This window comes from Nerophis lumbriciformis, linkage group LG04 (assembly GCF_033978685.3).
Source record: "Nerophis lumbriciformis linkage group LG04, RoL_Nlum_v2.1, whole genome shotgun sequence".
Taxonomy (NCBI): domain Eukaryota; kingdom Metazoa; phylum Chordata; class Actinopteri; order Syngnathiformes; family Syngnathidae; genus Nerophis; species Nerophis lumbriciformis.
Genome location: NC_084551.2, coordinates 35,407,159 through 35,425,270, shown reverse-complemented (window position 1 = coordinate 35,425,270; position 18,112 = coordinate 35,407,159). Strand labels below are relative to the sequence as shown.

The 18,112-nt window shown below is 41.4% G+C and overlaps 1 protein-coding gene across 2 annotated transcripts in view; it reads left to right on the top strand.

Moving 5' to 3' along the window:
* Positions 1 to 426: 426 nt before the first annotated feature.
* Positions 427 to 18,112, top strand: part of chn2 (chimerin 2) — an 81,383-nt gene continuing 63,697 nt past the window's right edge. For both annotated transcript variants that reach the window (XM_061953617.1, XM_061953609.1), the window contains exon 1: positions 427 to 741. In XM_061953617.1, coding sequence (XP_061809601.1) covers positions 690 to 741 — 52 coding nt within the window. In that variant the 5' untranslated portion in view covers positions 427 to 689. The remainder of the gene's footprint in view (positions 742 to 18,112) is intronic.

The window sequence follows — 18,112 nt, the reverse complement described above, 5'->3', positions numbered from 1 at the left end:
CAATACAATACAGCACCAGGGGGTTGTTAATTCAATAAAGTAATTGAAATAGAATGTAAAATATACATATTTAGATATGTATGACCCCAATAGGGACAAGTGGTAGAAATGGATGGATGTAGTAATGTGTTTACTTTAAGAATATGCTCTTTAATCTTCGTGAAGAAGTGACGTCAGTGACATGAAGTAGCAGACCCACGAGATGGCGCTATTATCACTTATGACCTCCGACATGACGTCTGAATTCAATATCCTATACTGGCATAAATGTGCTTTAAATTGATTTTAGTAGATTATGGACAAATATAATAATATCAGCTGTTGTAGTATAACCCATGCATGGAATTAAAGTATGTTGCTTTTATTTTCATGTGCGCAAAAGAAAGCCCAACTTTCACTTTAAGAAGGCGAGTCTCTGCGGCGAGTATGTTTACTGCGAGCCTCCAGGAGGCACATGGAGGCAGGCTACTGTCTTCATCCACGCAACTGATAACTGTCTCTTTTTTTCTTTTTCTTTTTTAAATCTGCTGCACCTTCCTTTTTGGGATCCTACTTTTGTGTTGCTGACCTGTTATCGGTGACGCGCTCAGGGGACGTGAGGGACATGGAGACGCCGCCGCCGGGCAGCCACTGCCGCGGCGATCGAACCTCGGCCACACGGCAGTGAGGCAGTGGCAGGGACGGACGGGATGGCAGCCTCCAGTAACTCCAGCCTCTCTGGGTCGTCATCCGCGTCATCTGGTAAGTCACATTTAATATTGACAATGGTGATGAGTGCACGTGTGTGTTGCATGCAGTCCATTCTTTCGTCTGCACGTGCATACATGAACTTTATTTCCTCTGGACTTTTGCGTGGAATTCACATCCACAGTTTCGCTATTGACTTTTCCATCCTTGTGGCGGCTTTGCAAGTAAGGACCGCGTTTGACAAGTGTGGTCTACTTTCCATCATAGCGCCAAGCTTGGAAGTTCACTGGCCTTGTAAAAACACAAACATGTCTCAATAATGTCACCATTTCACACAAACACTATTGAATTCACTTTATTGCTATTCACAACAAAAGTAATACATACTAAGAGTTAGGGGTGTGGGAAAAAATCGATTCGAATTCGAATCGCGATTTTCACGTTGTGCGATTCAGAATCGATTCTCATTTTTAAGAAATCGATTTATTTTTTATTTGTATTGTTTTATTTTATTTTTTTTATTTTATTTTTTGAATTAATCAATCCAACAAAAGAATACACAGCAATACCATAACAATGCAATCCAATTCCAAAACCAAACCCGACCCAGCAACACTCAGAACTGCAATAAACAGAGCAATTGAGAGGAGACACAAACACGACAGAACAAACCAAAAATAGTGAAACAAAAATGAATATTATCAACAACAGTATCAATATTAGTTACAATTTCAACATAGCAGTGATTAAAAATCCCTCATTGACATTATCATTGGACATTTATAAAAAATTTAAAAAAAAAAGAACAATGGTGTCACAGTAGCTTACACTTGCATCGCATCTCATAAGCTTGACAACACACTGTGTCCAATATTTTCACAAAGATAAAATAAGTCATATTTTTGGTTCATTTAATAGTTAAAACAAATTTACATTATTGCAATCAGTTGATAAAACGTTGTCCTTTACAATTATAAAAGCTTTTTACAAAAATCTACTACTCTGCTTGCATGTCAGCAGACTGGGGTAGATCCTGCTGAAATCCTATGTATTGAATGAATAGAGAATCGCTTTGAATCGGGAAAAAAATCGTTTTTGAATTGAGAATCGTGTTGAATTGAAAGAAAAAATCTATTTTGAATCGAATCGTCACCCCAAGAATCGATATTGAATCGAATCGTGGGGCACCCAAAGATTCACAGCCCTACTAAGAGTATACTGTAAATGGGTGACATACGACTCTAAAATATATATTGTGATATATATTGCAGCCTTTTGTGATAACGATATACCTGTATATCACAATATAATGTTTGGTATACATGTAAACATTAATACAATTATTACAAAACGGGTTACAAATGCTCCTAATTTGGCTGCCAGCGTATGCGGTGACATATTGCGTCATTTCTGGTTGTATATTTTTCTTTAAAATTATTATTAATCTTCTTGTTGATTTACTGATAATCCCATTCTACTGCTTGTCCCTTTTTCGGGGTCGCGGCGGGTGCTGGAGCCTATCTCAGCTGCATTCGGGCGGAAGGCGGCGTACACCTTGGACAAGTCTAATATAATAATTTCAAATACTATTAGCTGAGATAGGCTCCAGCGCCCCCCGCGACCCCAAAGGGAATAAGCGGTAGAAAATGGATGGATGGATGGATTATTTTTCAACAATACGCCCACCCCACTTTACAGGGCCAACACAGATAAACAGAAAACATTCACACTCACATTCACACACTAGGGCCAATTTAGTGTTGCCAATCAACCTATCCCAAGGTGCATGTCTTTGGAGTTGGTAGGAAGCCGGAGTACCCTGAGGGAACACACGCAGTCATGGCTAGAACATGCAAACTCCACACAGAAAGATCCCGAGCCCAGGATCGAACCCAGGACCTTCGTATTATGAGGCACCGTGCTGCCCTTTACTGTTAATATCTGGTTAATTTTTGTTATAACATACTTCTATCTACATTTCTGTTCAAATGTAATACACAAGTATTCTTCTGTTGTTTGATACTTTACATTAGTTTTGGGGGGATACTACAACATTTGGGTATTGATCCAATAACAATTAGTTACAGGGGCAGTATAGATAATACTAATGCTCATTGAATGATTAGATTATAAATCACAATTTTAATCAGACAAAAACACAGGATGGTGATGTAACAATATTAATTAGATATTAAAATTATTTTCTACCATTAGCTCTGATTTGACCAAAGATTTTTAATATTAAATACAAATATTGGTCTCATCATTGTAGTATCAACCATATACAACTATTATACTTGGTGTCATTACTGTCGTTATTTGTGTTTCCACCCACCTTGTGTGTACATTCAAGAGCTCCACCTTAGCAGTTAGCATCGCTTAATGTATCCTCCTTCGGTGTGTAGTGACACATGTTTAGCTATCCCTCGTCCTCCAGTGATAATGGTACTTGTAAAAACCATAGGATTGCTAACCGTTAGCTGCTCGCTCGCTAGTGAAGACCCATTTGTTCGCTTGTCGCTGTCAAATTTGGGGCTCATAGTTAGACTGTCATCAACATTATCACGATATACCGATAGTATTAAAAGCTCTATTATAGGTCAAATTTATATCACACAACCGTAACTGAGAGCAGGGTGCTGTATGTACAAAAAAACATAGATTATAGAAATTTACTGTCCAATATTTGTTATTTTACACAAGTCGTTTAATAAAATTTTAATGATAGACTGCCAGGAATGTTCATGTTTACACTTTTATGTAAATATTTGCAGCTGAATAACCCTAACAGTATTGGATTAAAAAATGCATTTTGCACTGAATGTCATGTCTATATCTTGCACTTTATGTCTGTTGATTTATTTTTCACTGTTTGTAAAAAAAATAAAAAAGTAAAATCATCTGTTTCTCAGTATATGTTCCTTTTCTTTCAACTGAATTTACTATAATAGGGTTAAAAATTAGTTAAAATCAAGTTCTGGACTCAATAAGCAATAATCATTTGACTATTCGACTAATCGAAAAAAATAATCATTGACTAGCATTTATTGCAGCCTTAATACGCACACCCTACTTTTTGCAGGATTTAGTTTTCAACAAAAATGTTCCCCAAAATTTTCCCTGATTTTTGTATACCATGGCATTTGTGTATCATTATATTGGTGACACAGTTTTTTTGGTTAATTGAGTATGGCTGCACAGTAACCCACCATGGGGCCAATGAAAGTTGCCAGTACTTTGATAAGGAACACGATTGAATTTGAGTAAAAAACAAAGTACTAAGTCTGGCATTCAGTGTGGCTCTCTTTTCAGAGAGTCATCATTAAAGGTAGAAGTGATGTTAATGTCATTTATTTGTGTTAATAATTTAGTTTGCCTGGAACGGATTATATGCATTTACATTATTTCTTCTGCATCTTTGATATTTTAGATAAACAATGCACCCAAAATATGTAATACACATGTAGGGTTGGGTACCGAATTCATTACTTTTTTTAGGCACCGACCCAATTCCGTCGGTACTTCCGGGTAATGATTTACGTAAAATCAAACAGTGCCATATTTCGATACCTTTGTAGCTTGTGACATCAGGTCTGGTTGCATATTAGACCCCAGCACAAACACTTGGCGAGGAAACAAGTATTCAAGCGGCACTCAGCCAAACTGCAGATAATGTTGTAATTTTCAATGCTCACAAAGCAAGTATGCTTGATAATAATGCTAGAACGTACAGTAAGGCTCTTAACTTTTCCAAAATGCACTAGCTTGATGCTAATTTACATTAGATTTTCTATATACATATTTTACATAATTTTACATGGCAATTTCAACACCTTGTTTACCTAATTTGGTAATGAAAACAACAGCTAAGATGCTCTCTGATTTTAAAGATGCATGTTACAGTTAAGCAGCAAGTTTGTAATAAGTGCAATAATTACTATACACACACTGTAGGGCACAACAAAAGACAAGACTGGTACATTTAACTTAAAGGTGCCATATGTAATAATGTGGCCAGAAATGGTACTGGAATCACGGCCAAAATTCTGTGGTCCTCTCCCACTCTCCATGACTGAGGTTTCCAGATACGCAGCCAAATCCGAATCCTACTCCAAGGAACTTCCAATGGCAATTGACGAGTCCTACGCTGTAGGTTTCTCTTGTTTATGCTTCTTCGAGATGGTTTACTAAGTAATAATGCCACTTTTTAATGATGTCGATTAGCCGAATGTATTTGTAAAGTTATACAGCAATATTTCCGTCGGGAGTCGGGACAGATTGTTGGCATAACCCTGCTAAAATGTCTAGTTTGACCGCACAGACCACCATCGAAATAATTATATATAATAATATATTATATATCGCATAGGCCTACTTTGATGGCAAGCCAAGGCCAACAGTATAATCACCGCCACATTTCGTTCAGCATAACCCCATGTTGCATCCAACCTGACGCACTGCATCCTCTTCCATGTACGCACATCACCATCTCTCAGTGCAGAGTGCATAAATCATATAGCCTACTACCATGTCAATGCACAAAGTAGAACATCATTATATGTTAATGCATGATATTGTGCCTGATGCACATACAGTACCAGAAACCGCAATTAGCCGTGCTAATGTTGGAACACATTTCCTCAGCGTATCAGCATACTGAGAACGAAATAGGCACTGACACTACCCATATCCACATTGGTTTTATTTGTCGAAAATATATTTTGCCCTGTCAGTTGGATGACACATCAACATACAGGCTAACGGGCATATATTAGCCCATATGTCGATGTGTCATTGACCGGGCTAGCATGCTAACTAAGCATTACACTATCATTTTTAATTTTCCTGAGGGAACTCTCCTGAAGGAATCAATAAAGTACCGTATTTTTCGGAGTATAAGTCGCACCGGAGTATAAGTCGCACCTGCCGAAAATGCATAATAAAAAAGGAAAAAAATATATATAAGTCGCACTGGAGCCCGGCCAAACTATGAAAAAAACTGCGACTTATAGTCCGAAAAATACGGTACTATCTATCTATCTCTATCACTAGGAGCTGATCATCACACTAAGCATTCGTTGCTCGAACATACTAGCTTTGTTAGACAAGATCATAGACTGTATTGGACAATATAGTTTACATACAAAATGTCCATTTTCATTTATTACAAGTATAAAGAAAATGTAAATGCCTTACTTACCTATCAAGGAGGGAATTAGCAATTTCGGCTGAACTACCGTTATCAGTTATAAAGGTATTCGAAAAGAACATAATTTATTAATGCCTTTTGACATATCAGGGCTATTTAATGATGACTTGACATGACATTATTACATATGGCACCTTTAATGGCAAAGACTACTTCCTAACTAGGCAAAACACTGTACTGTACACTACTGCCATCTCACGTCTTGGAATTGCAATTACATGCAAAGTCTACTATATAGCACTTGCAAATGAGACTCAAAATTGTAAGAAATCAAGATATAACAACTGGACAGCACATTTATCATAATCAGCTTATTTTTAAACGTTACATGAAAAATAGATCTTATGATGAAACAATTAACATTTTATAGCACAAGCAAAAGTACAGACAATCTGTACTGTTTATTTGATTCACGGGTACCAGGAATTGGTACCATATTGGCTCAAAGGTGAAAGGTACCTTTTCCTAGGTACTAATCACTATTATGTCATGTATTATAGCAAACCACAAACATAATTGCATTTTTAAGCTAATACTATACTATTCTATGAGAGTGTTATTAAAAAAAACTGAGCTCAGCAGATTTTACGTGAAACAGACTCTTGTTGTAGATTGTGCAGGTATGCCTAACATCGTGTCTGTGTGTGTGTGCCTTTCCATGCTAATTAAGCAGCCTGCTCTTGTTTGCTTAGGGCAAAAGTACAGTCACATGGTAGAGGAATGCATTTGTATCAGAGCAAGAGAGGTTGTTTTGTGCGTTAAATATTTAGAATTTTGCTCCAATGAGGCAAAAATGGGCATATTTGGGGGTAAAAAAAGCCACATGCATCCCAAACACGTCTCACAGGAGAGTCACGTTTCCTGAGGTGCTGCTGCCCTGTGGTAGTGATGGTCGTTCACTGCTCGCCAAGGTAAAACCACATATTTCACAAAGCATTACCTCCGAGGACAGTGGCTTATATTTTCTATTTGACCGCTACTTGCATGCTGGCTTCAAGAGGAAACTTGGTATGTCATTACTTCTGTGTGCTCTGAGCATAATTATCAGAGGTTACACTCGTTGCACCACCGCCAGGGATAGAGTGCTTGTCACAAGAGTATGATTATTTTCAAGCAGGGCTTTTTTTGGCAGCCAGACTCAACATTTGAATAATCTCCTCCACGAGGCAAAATGAATCCTGTTTGTGGCCCAAATCGACGCCGTCTGTTCTGGCTGCAAAGGAAATGCTTTTTGGCTGCCGCCTGTGCTCACTCTACCTTGCTGTCATGTTGTGAGAGCATACAAAGTGATGCATGTTATCTAGGTGAACAATACAGTGCGATACAGTTTCATGTTTTAATCAAATGAATATCTACATTAGGCTGCAACTACTGCATACAGTACGCCTAATAGGATACACTATGGGATGGCGTAAAGAAAGTACGACCAAATATTTATTGAATTCAATAGCGATAGAGTAGCTAAAGGACGAAAAAAGTGTTCAGGGAGTTAAGAGTGTGTAAAATATTTTTCTACTTTTTTTTGCTAAAATCTCTCAATAAACCTCAGTTAAATAAAAATAGCAAACATGTCATGTTTTTTATCCATCCATCCATCCATTTTCTACCGCTTGTCCCTGTCGGGGTCGTGGGTGGACTGGAGCCTATCCCAGCTGCATTAACCCTATGAATTTAATTGCACAATATAGATGATATACAATATAAAAATGATAAAAATGTAGCTAACAATGGAGCTTTTAATACTATCAGTATATTGTGATAATGACACATTCTAGCTATGTCCCGCAAATATAACAGCGACAAGCAAACAAACTCATCCTCAAATGCAATGTAGAGTCTTTACTAGCGGCTAACGTCCCTCAACAGTGCAAAGCCACTTTTTACAGTATTCAGTATCTCTCGCCTCCATGACGGCAGTAAACTATGTTTCTTACAAATATCATCCCTGGAGGACAAGGACTAGCTAAACATGCTACACTACACACCATAGGAGGATATGCTAACCACTAAGCAAAAGCTCCTAAATGAATGTAAACAGTGATGGGCGGATCGATACAAATTTTGACAGTTATTATACCAAGTATAGTATTAGTATATGGTCAATACTACAATGATTAGATCAATATTTTTTACCAGCAAATAATATTTTGTCGTTTTTGTTACTGATTACAAGCGCAGGAAATACTGTAAGTCTCTGGAGACAGGATAGCTTGAAGGGCAAAAACCACAGGATTTAAATCAGAGCATATTTTAGGAAATAATTTAAAAAAAAAAGTAATTGATGTTGTTACACCTCCATTCTGTGTTTTTGTTAGAATATAATTATGATAAAAAATGGTATCACTCAACCATCTTGAAGATTTGAAGTATCAGTATCAGCATTGGTATGCCCAATACTGCCCGTGTAACTACTTGGTATGGGATCGGTACCTAAGTTTGTCGTATCGCCCAAAACTGTTGTGAAGTATCCTAACAACAGAAGATTAAGTGTTTATTACATTTCAACAGAAGTGTAGATAGAACCATGTTAGAACAGAAAACAAGGATATTAATAATAGTTTTGAGAAAATAATACAACCTGAAATGATGCAATAAGTTACTGCATACGTCAGAAGCCAAATTAGGAGCCCTTGTAACCCGTTTTGAAATTATTCTATCATCATTTATGTGCAAAATAATATTTTGTGATATATATTGTTATATATCACAGTATATATATATATATATATATATATATATATATATATATATATATATATATATATATATATATATATATCACAGTATATATATATATATATATATGTATATATATCACATTATATATCACCATATACATTTTAGACCAAGTTGCCCATCCCTACATTTTTTCAATTTGAAATATTTGCTTAAAACTAGTTATCATCGATACAGTAAATGTTAAAAGGCTGAGGTACTATGATAAAGACCAGAAGTACAGTACGTTAAACATTTTAATTAAAATGACAGTCAATGGGGACTTTTTTGTTCCTATGATGCTACACTTACACTGCTATGTTTGGAATCGGACACTACAACAAATGTAACAATGCATCAGAATTACAAATCCCTAAACCAGTGAATTAGGCACTTTGTGTAAATCGTAAATAAAAACAGAATACAATGATTTGCAAATCTTTTTCAATCTGTATTCAATTGAATAGACTGCAAAGACAAGATACTTAACGTTCAAACTGGAAAACTTTATTTTTGTCAAATATTAGCTCATTTGGAATTTGATGCCTGCAACATGTTACAAAAAAGCCAGCACAAGTGGCAAAAAAGACTTAGAAAGTTGAGGAATGCTCATCAAACACTTATTTGGAACATCCCCCAGGTGAACAGGCTAATTGGGAACAGGTGGGTGCCATGATTGTGTATCAAAGCAGCTTCCATGAAATGCTCAGTCATTCACAAACAAGGATGGGGCGAGGGTCACCACTTTGTGAACAAATGCGTGAGCAAATTGTCAAACAGTTTAAGAACAACATTTCTCAACAAGCTATTGCAAGGAAATTAGGGATTTCACCATTTATGGTGTGTAATATCATCAAAAGGTACAGAGAATCTGGAGAAATCACTGCACATAAGCGATGATATTACGGACCTTGGATCCTTCAGACGGTACTGCATCAAAAAGCGACATCAGTGTGTCAAGGATATCACCACATGGGCTCAGGAACACTTCAGAAAACCACTGTCAGTAACTACAGTTTGTCGCTTCATCTGTTTGTGCAAGTTAATACTTTACTATGCAAAGCAAAAGGCATTTATCAACAACACCCAGAAACGCTGCTGGATTCGCTGGGCCCGAGCTCATCTAAGATGGACTGATGCAAAGTGGAAAAGTGTTCTGTGGTCTGACGAGTCCACATTTCAAATTGATTTTGGAAACTGTGGATGTTGTATCCTCCGGATCAAGAGCAAAAGAACCATCCAGATTGTTATAGGCGCAAAGTTCAAAAGCCAGCACCTGTGATGGTATGGGGGCGTATTAGTGCCCAAGGCATGGGTAACTTACACATCTGTGAAGGCACCATTAATGCTGAAGGTACAAAAAGGTTTTGGAGCATCATATGTTGCCATCCAAGCAACGTTATCAAAGACGCCCCTGCTTATTTCAGCAAGACAATGCCAAGCCACGCGTTACATCAATGTGGCTTCATAGTAAAAGAGTGCGGGCACTAGACTGGCCTGCCTTTAGTCCAGACCTGTCTCCCATTGAAAATGTGTGGCGCATTAAGAAGCCTGAAATACCACAACGGAGACCCCCGGACTGTTGAACAACTTAAGCTGTACATCAAGCAAGAATGGGAAAGAATTCCACCTGTGAAGCTTGAAAAATGTGTCTCCTCAGTTCCCAAATGTTTACTGAGTGTTGTTAAAAGGAAAGGCCATGTAACACAGTGGTGAACATGCCCTTTCCCAACTACTTTGGCACGTGTTGCAGCCATGAAATTCTAAGTTAATTATTATTTGCAAAAAAAAAAAAAAGTTTATGAGTTTGAACATCAAATATCTTGTCTTTGTAGTGCATTCAATTGAATATGGGTTGAAAAGGATTTTCAAATCATTGTATTCCGTTTATATTTACATCTAACACGATTTCCCAACTCATATCGAAACGGGGTTTGTAGACTGGCCTGCCTGTAGTCCGGACCTGTCTCCCATTGAAAATGTGTGGCACAATATGAAGCCTAAAATACCACAAAGGAGACCCCGTACTCTTGAACAACTTAAGCTGTACATCAAGCAACAATGGGAAAGAATTCCACCTGAAAAGTTTCAAAAATTGGTCTCCTTAGTTCCCAAACGTTTACTGAGTGTTGTTGAAAAGAAAGGCCATGTAACACAGTGGTAAAATTGGTAAAAACTTGGTAACAATTTCATGTAAAGTTCTTTAAGGCTGTATTTTAGAGTGAAATTTGCCTCCTCATTCATTTTTGACTTATGCATTGATCTGGTCACTGACCGTACAGCGGTAACGGTAAAATAGCTTGTACTGTCAAAATAAATTGCATGATTAATCTAAGTGTGTACATATTTAATGGGATAATTTTTTGTGATTAATCACATGGGTTAACTCGTTAATTTTGACGTTAGGGGACGGCGTGGCGCGGTTGGGAGAGTGGCAACAACCTGAGGGTTCCTGGTTCGATCCCCAGCTTCTACCAACCTAGTCACGTCCGTTGTGTCCTTGAGCAAGACACTTCACCCTTGCTCCTGATGAGTCGTGGTTAGGGCCTTGCATGGCAGCTCCCGCCATCAGTGTGTGAATGTGTGTATGAATGGGTGAATGTGGAAGTAGTGTCAAAGCGCTTTGAGTACCTTGAAGGTAGAAAAGCGCTATACAAGTATAACCCATTTACCATTTGACAGCCTTAGTTTTTATACATTCAACTCCCTAAAGATATTTCGCCCTTTAGCTATTTTACTGGGCTTAAAAAAAAATTCCAGCGTATTATTGAAAATAAAAAGTATTTGAAATGATGATATTAGAATTAAACATGAAAAAAACCTTCAGATTAACACAACCAAAGTTATGGCCAGAAATAGAGCAAAAAAGTTACCGTACTTCAAAAGACAAAAAAGCCCTCACTATACCCTGAGAGTAAAAGAGAGAATGACGAATGACATCCGAGGTTCTCCACTCCATACCACTCTGCACTTGTTTCTGCAAAATACTCCCCTCAAAGTCTTTCCGCTACTTACGTTTCTTCTCCTTTCCAGCGTGAAATGTGTAAGGCTGGATTAGAGGATTTAGATTTGATTTAGCTACATGTTTCACAGTATCTAAATGTGGGCGTCACAATGAAGCACTTTGTACACCTGCTAGTCTGCATCAAGGCATGCAGTGCATCACTTGTTTTGGACCGGGGTTATCGTGCACAGATGGTCTCCCTACTGCTCACACACATGCACACAGGCGCGCACACACACACACACACACACACACACAAACACACACACACACACACACACACACACACAAACAGGGCAGTAACAATACCCTTGTTTTTTCCGTCCTTGGCTTGTGAGTTAATCCTGTCCTGCTTGGTAAAGGTCACATGACCTATGACACAGCTTACATGTCACACGATCAGTGCAAAATCAGAAAAATGAACAACATTACTGAACACGGTTTGTATAACAAACATAATGAATCCATTTTGAATGTTAATGTCCAAGAATGCTAAGGTTTTTGTCACATGTCAGCGTTAAGTGTCTCGTTAATGCGGCAATAATGATTTTATGCCATGCAGCTATTGAGTAAAGTCCAAAGCCAAGGAAAGATATGTATATATATACATATATATATATATATATATACATGTATATATATCAGACAAAGAGCAGCTCGAAGACCTTTATGAAGAAAACAAACAAGGAACCCAGATTTCCCTTGCCCGGGCGCGGGTCACCGGGGCCCCCCTCTGGAGCCAGGCCCGGAGGTGGGTCACGATGGCGAGCGCCTGGTGGCCGGGCCTGTCCCCATGGGGCCCGGCCGGGCACAGCCCGAAGAGGTAACGTGGGTCCCCCCTCCAATGGGCTCACCACCCATAGCAGGGGTCATAGAGGTCGGGTGCGATGTGAGCTGGGCGGAAGCCGAGGGCAGGGCACTTGGCGGTCCGATCCTCGGCTACAGAAGCTAGCTCTTGGGACGTGGAACGTCACCTCGCTGGGGGGGAAGGAGCCTGAGCTAGTGCGCGAGGTGGAGAAGTTCCGGCTAGATATAGTCGGACTCACTTCGACGCACAGCAAGGGCTCTGGAACCAGTTCTCTCGAGAGGGGCTGGACTCTCTTCCACTCTGGCGTTGCCGGCAGTGAGAGGCGACGGGCTGGGGTGGCAATTCTTGTTCCCCCCCGGCTCAGAGCCTGTACGTTGGAGTTCAACCCGGTGGACGAGAGGGTAGCTTCCCTCCGCCTTCGGGTGGGGGAACGGGTCCTGACTGTGGTTTGCGCTTACGCGCCAAACCGCAGCTCAGAGTACCCACCCTTTTTGGATTCACTCGAGGGAGTACTTGAGAGTGCTCCCCCGGGTGATTCCCTCGTTCTACTGGGGGACTTCAATGCTCATGTTGGCAGCGACAGTGAAACCTGGAGAGGCGTGATTGGGAAGAATGGCTGCCCGGATCTGAATCCGAGCGGTGTTTTGTTATTGGACTTTTGTGCCCGTCACAGATTGTCCATAACGAACACCATGTTCAAACATAAGGGTGTCCATATGTGCACTTGGCACCAGGACACCCTAGGCCGCAGTTCCATGATCGACTTTGTAGTTGTGTCATCGGATTTGCGGCCTCATGTTTTGGACACTCGGGTGAAGAGAGGGGCGGAGCTTTCTACCGATCACCACCTGGTGGTGAGTTGGCTGCGATGGTGGGGGAGGATGCCGGACAGACCTGGCAGGCCCAAACGCATTGTGAGGGTTTGCTGGGAACGTCTGGCAGAGTCTCCTGTCAGAGAGAGTTTCAATTCCCACCTCCGGAAGAACTTTGAACATGTCACGAGGGAGGTGCTGGACATTGAGTCCGAATGGACCATGTTCCTCGCCTCTATTGTCGAGGCGGCTGATTGGAGCTGTGGCCGCAAGGTAGTTGGTGCTTGTCGTGGCGGTAATCCTAGAACCTGTTGGTGGACACCGGCGGTGAGGGATGCCGTCAAGCTGAAGAAGGAGTCCTATCGGGTTCTTTTGGCTCATAGGACTCCTGAGGCAGCGGACAAGTACCGACAGGCCAAGCGGTGTGCGGCTTCAGCGGTCGCAGAGGCAAAAACTCGGACATGGGAGGAGTTCGGTGAGGCCATGGAAAACGACTTCCGGACGGCTTCGAAGCAATTCTGGACCACCATCCGCCGCCTCAGGAAGGGGAAGCAGTGCACTATCAACACCGTGTATGGCGAGGATGGTGTTCTGCTGACCTCGACTGCGGATGTTGTGGATCGGTGGAGGGAATACTTCGAAGACCTCCTCAATCTCACCAACACGTCTTCCTATGAGGAAGCAGTGCCTGGGGAGTCTGTGGTGGGCTCTCCTATTTCTGGGGCTGAGGTTGCTGAGGTAGTTAAAAAGCTCCTCGGTGGCAAGGCCCCGGGGGTAGATGAGATCCGCCCGGAGTTCCTTAAGGCTCTGGATGCTGTGGGGCTGTCTTGGTTGACAAGACTCTGCAGCATCGCGTGGACATCGGGGGCGGTACCTCTGGATTGGCAGACCGGGGTGGTGGTTCCTCTCTTTAAGAAGGGGAACCGGAGGGTGTGTTCTAACTATCGTGGGATCACACTCCTCAGTCTTCCCGGTAAGGTCTATTCAGGTGTACTGGAGAGGAGGCTACGCCGGATAGTCGAACCTCGGATTCAGGAGGAACAGTGTGGTTTTCGTCCTGGTCGTGGAACTGTGGACCAGCTCTATACTCTCGGCAGGGTCCTTGAGGGTGCATGGGAGTTTGCCCAACCAGTCTACATGTGTTTTGTGGACTTGGGGAAGGCATTCGACCGTGTCCCTCGGGAAGTCCTGTGGGGAGTGCTCAGAGAGTACGGGGTATCGGACTGTCTGATTGTGGCAGTCCGCTCCCTGTATGATCAGTGCCAGAGCTTGGTTCGCATTGCCGGTAGTAAGTCGGACATGTTTCCAGTGAGGGTTGGACTCCGCCAAGGCTGCCCTTTGTCACCGATTCTGTTCATAACTTTTATGGACAGAATTTCTAGGCGCAGTCAAGGCGTTGAGGGGATCTGGTTGGTGGCTGCAGGATTAGGTCTCTGCTTTTTGCAGATGATGTGGTCCTGATGGCTTCATCTGGCCAGGATCTTCAGCTCTACTGGATCGGTTCGCAGCTGAGTGTGAAGCGACTGGGATGAGAATCAGCACCTCCAAGTCCGAGTCCATGGTTCTCGCCCGGAAAAGGGTGGAGTGCCATCTCCGGGTTGGGGAGGAGATCTTTCCCCAAGTGGAGGAGTTCAAGTACCTCGGAGTCTTGTTCACGAGTGAGGGAAGAGTGGATCGTGAGATCGACAGGCGGATCAGTGCGGCGTCTTCAGTAATGCGGACGCTGTATCGATCCGTTGTGGTGAAGAAGGAGCTGAGCCGGAAGGCAAAGCTCTCAATTTACCGGTCGATCTACGTTTTCATCCTCACCTATGGTAATGAGCTTTGGGTTATGACCGAAAGGACAAGATCACGGGTACAAGCGGCCGAAATGAGTTTCCTCCGCCGGGTGGCGGGGCTCTCCCTTAGAGATAGGGTGAGAAGCTCTGCCATCCGGGAGGAGCTCAAAGTAAAGCCGCTGCTCCTCCACATCGAGAGGAGCCAGATGAGGTGGTTAGGGCATCTGGTCAGGATGCCACCCGAACGCCTCCCTAGGGAGGTGTTTAGGGCACGTCCGACCGGTAGGAGGCCGCGGGGAAGACCCAGGACACGTTGGGAAGACAATGTCTCCCGGCTGGCCTGGGAACGCCTCGGGGTCCCACAGGAAGAGCTGGACGAAGTGGCTGGGGAGAGGGAAGTCTGGGCTTCCCTGCTTAGGCTGCTGCCCCCGCGACCCGACCTCGGATAAGCGGAAGAAGATGGATGGATGGATGGATGGATGGATGGATGGTATATATAGTGAGTTTTGAGTCTTGAGTTTCCAATAATTTCTACAACTCTTTTTTTTTTTTTTTGATAGAGTGATTGGAGCACATACTTGTTTGTCACAAAAAACTTTCATGAAGTTTGGTTCTTTTATGAATTTATTATGGGTCTACTGAAAATGTGACAAAATCTTCTGGGTCAAAAGTATACATACAGCAATGTTAATATTTGGTTACATGTCCCTTGGCAAGTTTCACTGCAATAAGGCGCTTTTGGTAGCCATCCACAAGCTTCTGGCAAGCTTCTGATTGAATTTTTTACCACTCCTCTTGACAAAATTGGTGCAGTTCAGCTAAATGTGTTGGTTTTCTGACATGGACTTTTGTTTCTTCAGCATTGTCCACGTGTTCTCAATTGGGTTTAAGTCAGGACTTTGGGAAGGCCATTCTAAAACCTTAATTCTAGCCTGATTTAGCCATTCCTTTACCACTTTTGACGTGTTTTTGGGGTCATTGTCCTGTTGGAACACCCAACTGCGCCCAAGACCCAACCTCCGGCCTGATGATTTTAGGTTGTCCTGAACAATTTGTAGGTAATCCTTCTTTTTTATTGTTCCATTTACTCTCTTTAAAGCACCAGTTCCATTGGCAGCAAAACAGGCCCAGAGCATAATACTACCACCACCATGGTTGACAGTAGGTATGGTTTTCCTGGGATTAAAGGCCTCACCTTTTCTCCTCCAAACATATTGCAGGGTATTGTGGCCAAAAAGCTAAATTTGTGTGTCATCTGACCACAGAACTTTCCTCCAGAAGGTCTTATCTTTGTCCATGGGATCAGCAGCAACCTTTAGATGAGCCCTAAGGTGTCGCTTCTGGAGCAAGGGCTTCCTTCTTGTATGGTAGCCTCTCAGTCCACGGCGATGCAAAACAGGCACCTGTGTTCCAGCAGCTTCCAATTCATTGCATACCTGTTTTTTGGTGGTTCTCGGTTGATTCTTGATCATCCTGACCAATTTTCTCTCAGCAGCAGGTGATAGCTTGCGTTTTCTTCCTGATCGTGGCAGTGACAAAACTGTGCCATGCACTTTATACTTAAATTGTCTGCACAGTTGCTCTTGCAACCTTAAACTGCTTTGAAATGGCTCCAAGTGACTTTCCTGACTTGTTCAAGTCAATGATTCGTTTTTTCAGATCTGTGCTGAATTCCTTTGACATTCTTATTGTCGCGTTTGTAACCGAGTCTAATGACTGCATCACATGAGCCTTATTTAAATGGGCTCAGAGAAGTCAACAGGTGTCGTCAATCATGATCACTCACATGAAGTTAAGAGGCCTTGCCATGAAGCTGATTTGATTTGATTGTAACTTTTCTACATCACCAAAAATTGATAATGTATGTTGCTGTATGTATACTTTTGACCCAGCAGATTTGGTCACATTTTCAGTAGACCTATAATAAATTCACAAAAGAACCACACTTCATGTATGTATGTGCTCCAATCACTCTATCACAAAAAAATAAGAGTTGTAGAAATTATTGGAAACTCAAGACAGCCATGGCATTATGTTCTTCACAAGTGTATGTAAACTTTTGACCATGACTGTATATGCTGTCAAACAATCAATTTTTTTAAATCCGATTAATCCTATCATAATCAATCACAGGTTATGACTCATTTGTATATTTTTACTTAATTTGACCTTGACCCCAATATTTGGACACAAATGCAATTTTATTGTCAGAATGTCATCTAGGAACAACCCACGTGTCATACTCTTGTGGCTGTTTTGGACTTGGGTTATTTATTTCCGTGTGTGTGCTTTATAAGTTCCTGTCCAATGCTCTTAATTTGTAGTTTCACTTCCCCTGTCTGCCACTGAGTGCTGTCTCCCACACCTGTCCTTGATTGGCAACGTGGTTGCCAATCAGGCTTCTTTATATGGCTTCCCTCTCTGTCAGTGTCGGATCATTCTCTACGTTCCCATGCACTAAATTAGTCAGATTTTTCAAATAGTTTTTTGTATTTTCACACCTACTTGTGATGTCCGTCTATGTACACTCTCTAATGTAACTATTATTATACCTGCTTCATTCTGTTTCATCTCATTCGTATTTCCTTCATGAGTCCGAATGAATACATTTTACATTTCCTGAGCTACCTTCTCAAATAAAACTCTTTCTTTTTTCTACCATCAATACACTTGAAACTGTTCTGTTCTTTTAATTTGTTAGGCAAATAAAGAGTATCCTCTTCATGAAAAATGTTGCCTATGTTTTTATTCAATGGTATCTGCTTCCTGGTTGTATCCCGTGCATTGAGACTGGCACATGCGCAATACGAAGGGTCCTCTTCGGCCGCCACACCAATTCGAGAGATCTGGTTTCAAATCGCATAATCCAGGTGTGTTAGTCCGACTTTTCAAAAGCCGAACACGATCGGATTAAGATGTTTCCATGGGCTGTAGTAGGCTTATTTAGAGCCAAACTATTTGGGAAATCTGAGTAATTTAGTGCAGGACACAAACTGATTGTCTCCTGTACATGGTTAGTTTGTTGTTATGTTATTGTCCTATAAAGAAGTCTCGTTTCATGTGCACTTCTTTGTTGCAGTCGCTTTGTTCTGTTGATTA